This window comes from Buceros rhinoceros, unplaced genomic scaffold (assembly GCF_000710305.1).
Source record: "Buceros rhinoceros silvestris isolate BGI_N320 unplaced genomic scaffold, ASM71030v1 scaffold6507, whole genome shotgun sequence".
In the NCBI taxonomy this organism is placed as follows: domain Eukaryota; kingdom Metazoa; phylum Chordata; class Aves; order Bucerotiformes; family Bucerotidae; genus Buceros; species Buceros rhinoceros.
In genome coordinates, this window is record NW_010423871.1 from 114,893 (window position 1) to 126,635 (window position 11,743).

The following is an 11,743-nucleotide window of genomic DNA, read 5'->3' on the forward strand; positions in this document are numbered from 1 at the left end:
TTTTCTCCAAGGTTGACATATAATTGCAAAGTGAATACTGATGAAACACAGGGATCGGTAGACTGCAGATTTTTCAAAATACCGCTACAGAAAAGGCTCCTTCCCTGTGGACATGGGCTACGCTCTGTTTCCCTCACCACTATCCCCCCTTTTTTTTTTATCGCTAAGAAATGTTTTTATTATCCATGCCAGTTCAGCGCCATCTACACTGTATTACATATTATCACCTCGAGTAAACAAACCTTAGTTTTGTTCTAAATGCTTGTGCTTCCCAACAGCAGCAGGCCTTCAGTAAGCACTATTCTGAGATTCAGCACTGACAGCAGCTCATCTACACCAGTTTTTCTTAAAGCTGCTAAATCTGCCGTTTGACCAAGTTCAAAAATGGCGACTTCTCTTCCAAAAATATTTACCCTACAGAAGGCCTATGGTAATGAACCCCACAAAGCATGCTACAAATTACAATATTAATTACCGTAAGAGTAGCTAGAAGAAAAAGAAAAGTGCTTTTTAATTTGAAAAGTTTCATCCTGAAGAGTCAGTGCCTATAGACTTTTGAATGCACAAAATAATGTTGCAATAGCACATCATTACAAATGCACATAACTAACGATTCATTAGAGTAGTCTTATAACACAGCAACAGAGAAACTGAGGCAAAGAGAGCCTCAGCCAGTTTGGCAATCTGTTCTCCCCTTCTCTCACACTCACTGTAACTTTTGTCTCTATGATTGTTTTCTGCCGAACATGAAAGTTTAGACAACTCAAAAAACCCCAACTCTCTATAAGGTTTTGCAGACATTCATAACTGTGTAGAAAAGCAGAGCTCATACTAGTTCCTTCCCCAAAAGGAAGGTAGGGAAGAATTCACGCAATGTTGGGCACACAGCCTGACAGTAGTGGGACAACCAACTAGGACATACACAGCTCCAATGCAAACATACATGAGCTAGATGCCAAGACGACAAGATGAGGCTACAAAAGACAAAAAGAAAGGAAAGAACAAACCACCTCTCCCCCCAAAACCTCTCACATACACCAACACGAAAATGGGCTTCATTAGCTCCACTACTCAAACTCCGTTACCTGCTTTTCTTGTTTGCTTCTCAGACATCTTCATGACATTAGTGTTTTCTTTTGCCTTTTCCCATTTCATTCAGAAAGCTCATTACTTCTAATAAAATGGTACTGAGAGAAGCAATGTTTGGTAGCTCTTACGCTTCGGTATCAGCAGCACTAGTTTCCTACTGCATTCTAATTAAACATTTAATTCTGGATGAGAAGGGTAAGTGCAGAGTGAAGAAATGTCTCTTAGGCGAAGCAATAAAGACCGTTGAAGGAACTGACTTCCTCTTCAAGAGCTAGCATGCTCTAACTCAGCTGAGCAGCACCCAGCAAGGAAGGAGAAAGGATGCACTTCAAATGTTTTAACAGCAATGAGTGAAGGATAAGCATTTTGGTCAGTACAGAAAAGAATAACCAAGAATAGAACAAAATTAAAGCCGAATGCTCAACCAAAATATTTATCTGTCCTTTTCCAACTATCTGTTTCCTACATCTCACCAGCAGAGAGACGTAACCCTGGCAAAACATTTCATTATTGTTAAATGCTGACGCTACGTATTCTTTTCCCCCCACCATCGCTATTAAAACTTAATCTCTAATCAAGACTTAAGAAATCCTCTACTCTGTCACTAACCCAGTTCATCAACTTTAAAAACTACAGTTTGTCAAAACTTCAAGTTTTTTATGTAGACATCAATTCAAGTGATCCTAATGGTTAGCCCATTTTTATTTGGCTTATCAGAAGTAAGCAAATATTAATACTTTAGTTAAATCTGGATTAGTGACCTACACTGTGCTCTACTCAATTCCTGCAAATAATTTCAGAGATCTATTTGTTTCGGTCACGAGGCATTTGCTTTTATCTCAAGGGCCTTTATATATAAAGTTCCATTATCCTCTATGCATTCACCGATTTTCTTATCAAAGTTTCGTTAATAATCTTCACCCTAAGAGCCAAAGTAAAATGTTTGCTAGGTTAACTGAAAGGATCATTCCTTGTGCGCTTTTTATTTCTCAGATCTCTCGCCTGTTCTCCAAAATCCATTTTTCAAAAATTCAGCTGGCATTTTTCTAAACTTCTCAGTGTATTTATTCCAATCTGTTAAACGTGTGTTTTGCTCATTTTAAAAAAATATTTCTCTTTTAAACCAACAGTAATATCCTTCTTTCTTCTTACTGAAGTTCCCGCTCCCTCTGCCCTATTAAAGATATTATAAAATCAGTTCAGCAGAATAAGATTATTCATTCTACCCATATTCTAAACTATTTGTAACAGATTTTTGTAAACTGGTTCCTCCTCATAATGCAACAGTTCTTAAGGCCTTTGTTGTTATTCTTCACTTCAAGAGGATAACCTAGATTACACGGTCTTGTACACCACTGGCCTTTATATTAAGGCCAAGATGGACTAAGATTTCTTATTTAATTTTTCAGAAGATTTCTAATTTTGTATATTACTGGCAGAGACCAGCAGAAGTATAGATATGGCAGAAGAATCATGTCCTAACAATGACAGGCAATGGAAGAGCTGACAATCCCAAAATGCGATCTTATTTTTTAATATTGCTGGGAAACTCAAAAGCAAAAAGTCATAGACCTTCACCTGCACAAAATGACAAAAAAAAAAAAATCAATGCCAAACTCAAACCTGAATTAGAATCAATTAGTATAAATTCAGGTATCTCAGCAAGACAGTAGTTAGATATAAAACAGAAACATGAACAACATGTCAGAGTACTTCAGCTATAGTCAGTCTGTAGAGTTCAGAGGAATATTAAAAATGAAAAAATTAACATAGATAGCTACAAGTCCATCAAGGAAATATTTTCTACACTTCTTCAAGCAGCAAGTATGAGATTTATTATTAGAAACTTCCTATAGTGCAGCTGAAAATGTCACCAGTATGAACGGCAAATAATCTTCTTTCTAAAGTACTAAGGAAAAGGCTGAAGACAATTCAGGCTCCAAGACTAGAAGGGAGACTCTTGACCATTCAGTTGCACATATAGCCATCAAAGGCTATGAAGCTTTCACAAAAGAAATTTTAGTTCTTTTCTATACAAATTCTGAATATAGCTTATTCCATTAGCATGTTTGTATTTAATCAATTTCTACAAAAACTGAGTATCTCCGGCTCACCTGTCATGATTAATTTCTCCATTTTTTCAGAAATCACATAGCCCACTTAACAGCTTTAAACTGGCCCTCTGCAGTTCACACTGAACTCTAGTTCACACATCACAGCAGTGAGATACTGGTATCGCAGAGCAAATGCGTTTTTTCTCTAATGAAGTACAAAGAAAAATCGAAGCTTCTCCAACCTTTGTATCATCTGGTCAAAAACAAGGGCAGTGACTTTGGGGCAGGGAAAGAAGGAGAGCAACAAATGACAAAGATGAGCCTTTAGTATTTGAAACTTGTTCGCTTGGACGATTTACCTTCAATTTCTGAAAATTGCGTCTGAATTATCAACATAAGTTGATAACAGTATGCAGAGACTGAAAATCTAGCTGAAGGATAGAACTTTCTAGAATGTATTTTCCATCTGAAAACAAGTCTTCAAGTTGTTTGGAAGAAAGCTATTTTGGGGCTGCCAAACTGTGTTACCAGGTAGATGCCCCTACTCAGGTGAGTATGCGTATTACCACTGCTCTGGCTTTTGCACTTCATTCCACAATTGTCCATTTTTGATTAGCAGTATTTTCTTTCAACCACGTGTCTCCTACGCGAACAGTGCTTGGGGATGTTCAACACGGCTGCAACAGCACTTCAATAGTTACACAGGAAAATGCTAAAAGCTTTTATCCTTCTAAATTTCCTAAGACTGAAAGCAGTGAAACTTTTCTGAATACTTCACACAGAAACAAGTTTGATCCCAATCAGAAAAGGTCACTATTTCTTGGAAATATCTGTCGCCAGACCTGAAGCATCCGATCCAGCTGTGCTGAGGGTGCCTGCCAAAACATTTGTAGAAGACCTGGGAGCCGCCGCCAAATGAAGAGACATAAACAAGAACAACTGCCAGGAACAGCACAGTGAGATATTCTACCCAGGGGAGAAGGCGCCAGCCTTACGTTGATCAGACACACGAGTGCAGAAAACAACATAAAATTAAATCAAGTGTTTTTAGAGACATGGCTCCAGAGTCCAGTTCTTTGGCTGAAATATGTTGAGACAGGAAATTAGCTAGACGAGACCAAATAGGACATGTACTTGAAAGAAACAGCACTCCACTTCAGCTAGCTCCTGAGGAAACAATGCAATTTACTGGTGGTGCAGCAAGTATTGATAAAGTAGTAAAAAGTTACCCTCAACTGCAAGCAGCCTCACACTGCAATCTAAGGGACGTTGGCAAAACTGCATCAAAACTGCTGTTGAACAAATGATAGTGCTTAACTATTAACTCTATCCTTCTAAGCTCTTTGCTATTTTAGTGTATTAAGACTCTTCAGCAGAAATAATTTGGCTTCCTATACACACAACAAAAAGGTATTCTTACAATTACTAACACAAAGACCGAACATTAAACTAAGTTTGTCAGAAAAACGTAACAATCTGTAAATAAAACTCATTTTTTACCTTACCCACTATAAAATTAGGTAAGTCCCATGAAACAGAGAACAATGACAATGCTTCCAAAGTTGTTTATTTTTAGTAAACTCTGAAAACATTTGGTTGATAAAAGAAACACACTATACAGAACAGCAGCTCATAAAAGCACCTATCTGACAAAATCAACGTCACCCACTTCTTGCTCATGTTTTCCTAAAGGCATTGCGAACATGGATTACTCCAGGCCCGTTATTTGTAAATTATTTAATCTAGCTAAGAAACATTTGCTACACTACAAGGCTAGGGCAGAAATGAAGGAAGACTGTAAAGCTTCCCTGCCCGCCCCCACCCACACCAGCCTTCCCCTAACTTAACAGGAAATGTTTTCCTCCCACCTTGTAGGATCTCATTTTCCAGCTCAGAGATCCCACTGGAAAAAGCCAGCATCCCAACTGCCTACTGCCTGACCTGACCGACGGCTGATTTAAGAAAATGCTGGGAAAGACAGCAGTACTTCCACGCTCAGTATGTTTTCTTTCTTTTAAGTATCAAGCAAGAACACTTGCTGGGAGACATTTCCAGCAGAAATACAAGACACTCTATTCAGAAACTGGCAAATACTACTGATGCTTAAAACCACAAACTCTTATAAATAGCTGTCTCCAGCACACACCATTCATGAGCATGACATTTACTTTAAAAACCATTGCACATCCATACTGAAACCGTCCAAGTGGATCAGATCAGCTGACTGTAGCCCACTGACTTGAGTAACCATGGCTAATACCATACACTGCAGAAAAAAATTGCAGCAGAATACAAAAGAAACCTATGTAAAACTGCTAATAAGAAAACACCAGGTGTCTTTTACTAACCCTAACAGTGACTGCTGCATTAGGGTTTAAATGTCTTAATTTTGGTGATTTTTACTGAATGCAACTAGGGGACATTTTCACTATACATATAGAAGTTTGATTATTTTTATTTCTTTTTTTGTATTTTTTTGTTTTGCTTCTATGATAGCATGCAGAAAAGTATTTGCATAGTCTGGTAATTTGAGATAAATTGCTAATTTATCTGGGTTATGAACATGAATTAGAGAGATCCCTAAGTAATCAGGAGTAGCTCCCTCAGTTTTGAAATACAAGAGATCTTACTGAATTCTTGTACCTTAGAGCGACTCTTAAGTGCACAAGAAGGTAGTCTATTGTGTCTGTCTCTTTAAAGTGATTTTAATCTTCATACTCATGCCTCAAATATAGCCATGCAAAGGCTTACAACTGCAAGCTCCTTTATGCATATATTTGATATTTGTCTGTGCTATGACAGAAGATCAGTACCATAACAAGGCCTGTGCAAAAAGGGTATCTAACTCAAGCATTCCTCTGAGAACTCCCCAAAGAGGAAGCGAGTACACTGGAGCCCTGAGGCTACTGCTCGCCAGGAAACCAGCTGCAGCTCCATTCTAGCGGATGAATGAGTTGCTACCGGAAAGAGCCAAACTGGATAGTGCAAGGCATGTCTCGTGCTAAAGCGCCCACACGAAATGAGCAAATCTAAAAGCAATACAGTGATGTACAACTACTAGTGTCCTTTTCAAGTTATGCAGCAACAATATCCTAGTTCTCATACGCATATGGGTATATTTCTAATCTTATTTCTACTAATAAAAACTATTTAAAAGAGGTTTATTTTATCAATAAAGACAAATAGGAATTATCTGATAGGAAAATGGTATGTAAGCAATGATCGCTTTGCAGCAGTATCATAAATACACTCTGGTCAAGAACTTAAAAAGATGTTTCACTAGTAGAAGAAATTAAACTAAACTTGGCCTAAAATAAATCAGATTAAGAACACTGAAAACATCATTAAAAAAACCCCCAACTTGTTTGCCTCAAAGATTAGACCAACAGCAAAGTACATGTAAAAATAAAACGGTAAAGTAGACTGAGAACTTCTACTGAAATCCCCATGAACAAAGAAACAGACATTTGATTAACTGATAAACACGACCATGTTTTTCACTCCTCACACAATTAGCCTCCAGAACATAGTCCTGTAGGGTCTATCAGACTGACAAGACTAAAAGCTTAGCAAGATTAAAAACTAATAATTACTAAAGATAGTTATTCAAGATTTCACTTGTCAGAGATTATTGAACAAAACTATTGATACTTTGAACAAAAAGAGACTACACTGTAATTCTAGAGTATAATCTATAGAGTTAGGGGGAATTTTACCAAGGAAAAAGCATTCATCATTAATCAACCATGCATTTTATTTGCATGGTTTTGGAGCTATACTATGTCAGCTGTTGTTTTTATCATAATGTGGACATTTAGACTACTAGGTTTATTTAGTATAATAATATTTATCAACTTGAGAACTGACTATATACAGAAGAAATTTTTCTTGGCTTTGTCAAATACCAAGGCAAGTATCTGTCTTTAGAATTTCTTCATCATATACTCATCACTAAAGCAGTGTACCTTTCCTGTTTAAGCGCATATTCCAGCATTTTGATTCTTCGCACTAGATCCTTCTTCAGATTTTCTTGTCCTTTCCTTTCACCTTGAAGAAAGGCAATCTGGGCCTGCAAAAGGAAGTGTTCTATTTAGAATCTGCTTCTGCAAAACCATTCAGCATAGCTCTTTAAGTGTGTGTGCCTTCCCCAAATCATTTTACAATTTATTTATACAGTTCAAAAGAAATTGGCTTACCGTGTTTCATAAACGTTAAATGCTTAGACAAAACACTGCACAGATAAGCCTTCTAAACAGCATGCTCATTACAAATCAAAAAATTTTTAAAAATATAAGAAATAAAAGCTATTTTAGTTTACTTGACAGCTTTATCTTCCCTCTTGACTAAACATTCAATAAAGGATCAGGAATAGATAAAATAAGCATACAAAAAGCCTTCAGCAGATAATAGTATTTACCAACAATAAGCAAGAGAAAATGATAAAGTATTTCTGCGCACTAACTGAAGTGGTATATAATTAGTGTACTGTTCTGCAGACATGTTAGATATATGATACTAGTCAAAGAACTAGAGTACAGCATGTTCAGCTAAAAGAAAAATAAACCCCTGTGTGTAATACAGTGCCAAGCGTTAATTATACTACTTACTAAAATAGGTTAAAGAAAGCTCTCCAGAAATACTGTAATTAAGAGAGGAAAAAATGGAAAACAGGGAAAGGTATTTTGGTGAGGGAGACAAGGAAAGAAATGCTATAAAAGTAAATAAAAGTCAACTGGAAAACAGACAGCTAACCTTTATCAACTTCCAGCAGAGAGTAAGTTCTTAGTTGCCTGTGAAAAAACTGCTTTAAATATAAAATTATTATATATACAACATATTTATTCCTAATCCTAAAGGCAGAACTACCTGCTTTTGTAATCCATGGCCAAATCAAGTCTATAAGAGACAAGTTCTTGTACTCTCTCAACTCATGAATACACTTTAAGACAGAAATACCTATGAACAATCACCTCTTCACATCTCGACTTCACGTGCATTGCAAACCATCTGTCATTTTCAGGATCAGAAGCTTTCTGCCACCTTTCAGCTAAGCCTCCAAGTATCTCATCTGTCTCTTGATAAGCACAAACGGGATAAAATGCAACTGGTCTAGACCATCAGCTGTTGAACACGAAGACCAGTAAGACTTACATTCACATAAACGCGCATTGTATTTCTATAAGCTGGGTTTTCTGTGGGTACTGCCGTCTGTACCAATCTCTACAGAAAGACAGGGAGGAACAAACAAAAGTATCCTCTTCTATCACAACCTTGAAAGCAGTCCCCAGATGTTTTATCTAATAACTTCTAAAGAATAATTCATCCAATTCCAGATTGTGAAATCTGTGAAGGTGAGAAAAACAGTTTCTACAAATCCCATTTTCTTCCCACCAGTTACAAAGAGAATGCACAGAACTAACTTGGTTGAATTTTGGAGATAAGGGAAGATGAATCTTACTCCAAAAGACCATTTGCTGGTGACCAGCTATAGCAGCTGCTCTAAAACACGACACCAGCTGACAGAATTTCATTGGTCACATACAGCCAGCTTGACAGACACCTGAAGAATCCTTAACCACCAGTTACTAACTAGAGCCGCCGTTTATAATGAGTGAAAAACACTGGCTTCTCTCTGATGGAGTCGGTCTTCACCTTCAATGAGGGAAATGCATTTGATTGCCAAGAAAACCTCAGTTGAACCAACAGAAAGGCCTCTGTCGCTCCAACATCAAGCTTCTCCTTACTTAACACACAACAAAATTATGACAAAATGATGAATAAAAAGCTGCAATTGAATCTGAACACTCTTTATGCTCAGGTTTAGGGAGAGGCACAGAAGAAAGGAATGCCGGTGCTGGAGTGAGCATTTCCTACCCCGAAGAATTGTGCAAGAAGCAAGTCAACTCAACAAGGTCATCACCCCTATCAGTAACGAGAGGAACACCTCAACTTAGTTTGCAGTACCTGTACAGACACCCAGATAATAATGCATCTACTAGTGCACCATGATAGTGATTTCTCTCTCCCTGCCTCCAAATAGGCTCAGCAGAAATAAACCAGTGTCCTTCTCACCAAAAAGTGAGCGAACATCAAAGCACACTATTAACAATAGTAGAACGTGATGTAACTATCCATTTGGCTGGAATGAAAAGATCACCTAATGCCAGCACGACTCAAGCCAAAGTCATCTATGATGTGAACTGCTGTTTGCAAACAATTTATAGCTAAAAACGAACCAACTGAACAGGCTGGAATGAAGCACTTTTACCCAGCAGGTTGGCAAAAGACAGCCAGTAATGGCCTGGCTCACACACTGCTCTACTACAAAGATCAAACCAACACTACCATCCTAAAAATTGAGGTTAAAGTAATCTACCACTGGTAGCAGCCTAAACAAAGAAAAGAAAATCAACTTCTTGGTAGTTTTGACAGCTTACTTTTTCAAGACAGACAGACAGACATAAATAGATTTGATTAAGAAATATCAAACACCACCACCTGCATGTGAAATTGAGCAGAGTTGCGCTTCTGATAGAAGCAGGCCATGACCTGTCTGACTAACCATTTGAGAACAAAAATTAAATTAAAACTTTTACCAGAGGTTTTTTAAGCACATAAAATAACGTAGAGAATGTTCCTAACTACCTCCGGAGCTGAAGCACCTATGTCTTATGATTCAACATGAAGGAAAAGGATTGTGCTTTCCTTCCTTGGGACCACTGGCAGGCTGTACGTATTATACACACAGTGCACGGGAAGGAAGAGCACTGGAAAAATAATAATTGATTCTTTGGACATCTTTTATTGTGAATGGCATGCCAATGCTCTTAGTGATGTCGTGTAAGCTTTCTTTTCCCGGGCTTCCAAGAAATCTTTGTATTTCACGCGGCAGTAACAAAGGTGTTCACAGTCCAATAGCTGTGTCTCCAGCTCTGCACAAGCTTATTGCCAGGGTCTTTCAGGGTTACTATATTCTTTACAGATTGGTAGTTTTATTGGCAAATCAACAAACAGTCAAAGGGGAGGCTCAAGAGGGCTTGAGAATGATTTTGCTCTCTCCTTGCAGTTTCCAGCACAGTTTGTTCACACTTCTCTTCTGAGTAGGATCCTTATGTCTAATACCCATTAATTTAAGAGAAATTCTGACTCTGAAAATGAAAATGTTTACATTTGGCCATTTTCATAACATACAAAAAGCAAGGAGAATATTTTTTCTCTTTCCCACAGGACTTTGGCAATACTAACCCTCATTTATGTAAGTTCTGCATAATGACAATTAAGTCAGCTTCAGTGGACAACAAAACATAAGCTATATATGTAAGCTCAAATTTTTATTTAAGAAATTCTTAATAATAATATTCAGGTTTATTTGTAATGCACATAAGGATGGAATTAAAATAATAACTGAAATTTTGTACTAACAATAATACCATAACAGTCCAAATGTCATAAGCAGATTTCATTCTTTACAATGTGTGGCAATTAACTGAAAATATGCAAAGGAACCTAAATGTTCATACCATAAATGAAACAATTTGTAATACAAATGAAAACTGAATGAGTACACTGAGCTTAAATATCTAAAATGACAACTTATGAGATCTAGCAGTATTTTCTCAGTCTCTAGGACAAACCAGTGATAACTCTAAGATCACCTTTTCCAATCAAAATATTTAGCTAACACTTGTCTAAATGCTGTGCACACATTTAAAGTGTAAAAGGTCTGTGTTTAAACACAATTAAACGTATAACTGAAGTGTACAACTACAGTTTTCTTATAATTCAGATATAAATAACAGAATTTTATCCACAGGCCATTTCCCATGGTTGTAGCTTTAGCGAAAGTCAAAGCCTGTCCTACCGGAGAAGCAGGGGAGCAAAGGACAATCACTTCCACTTTGAATGATCTGCAACACTGTTTTACTCTTGTGCTTTGGCCACTCCTGGGAAGGTTTGCTAAAACTTTCAAGAATTCACATATATGCCCAACAAACAGGTTCTGCGACAACTGACCTTCTAGCTAATAAGGTTAAAACGCATCAAGTCGAAAGCTAGTCACAGCAAACCTCTAAACTGCCAACCGGGATCATGCAAAAACCTCCCGCTGTTCCCCGCCCTACGGGTGGGGTGCATCATCTCCACCAGGCACCCAGCCCCGCTGGCGCTGCAGCGCGGCAACGAGGCAGCGTCTGCCTCAAGTTTATTCCAGGCTAAGTACTGCAACTCACTGTATTACAGCTCAACTGTGAAATTAAAATCAAGAGAGTCAGGAGGAAAACAAAAACAAAACCAACAAGAAACCGTGGAGAATACTGAGAATAGAGATGCCTGGAACAGTCTACTTCAGCTGTAACTGCACAGCCCAGTTTGGGGGTTTTTTTCCACTCTCTCATTAAAGTTTTTAGTACTACCAACGACCACAAAACTTAAAAGCTTCATGCATGTACAGTCTAAATTAATAGCACTGCAGCTTTCTTAACTACTCCATTATGTTACCAAGAGATTTTTAAAAATAACATTCATTATTATGTGTAAAAAAAAAAAAAAAAAAAAAAAAAAAAAAAACACCCCCCCAGGGGAAACCCAACTGAAAAAAAATT

The 11,743-nt window shown here is 37.6% G+C and overlaps 1 protein-coding gene across 1 annotated transcript in view; it reads right to left on the bottom strand.

Annotated features, from left to right (window-relative positions):
• The window catches only part of STRN (striatin, calmodulin binding protein), a 54,642-nt gene extending 47,400 nt beyond the window's left edge, over nt 1–7,242 (bottom strand). The window contains exon 1 of the mRNA XM_010140578.1: nt 7,109–7,242. Coding sequence (XP_010138880.1) covers nt 7,109–7,137 — 29 coding nt within the window. The 5' untranslated portion in view covers nt 7,138–7,242. The remainder of the gene's footprint in view (nt 1–7,108) is intronic.
• Between the last annotated feature and the right edge of the window lie 4,501 nt (nt 7,243–11,743).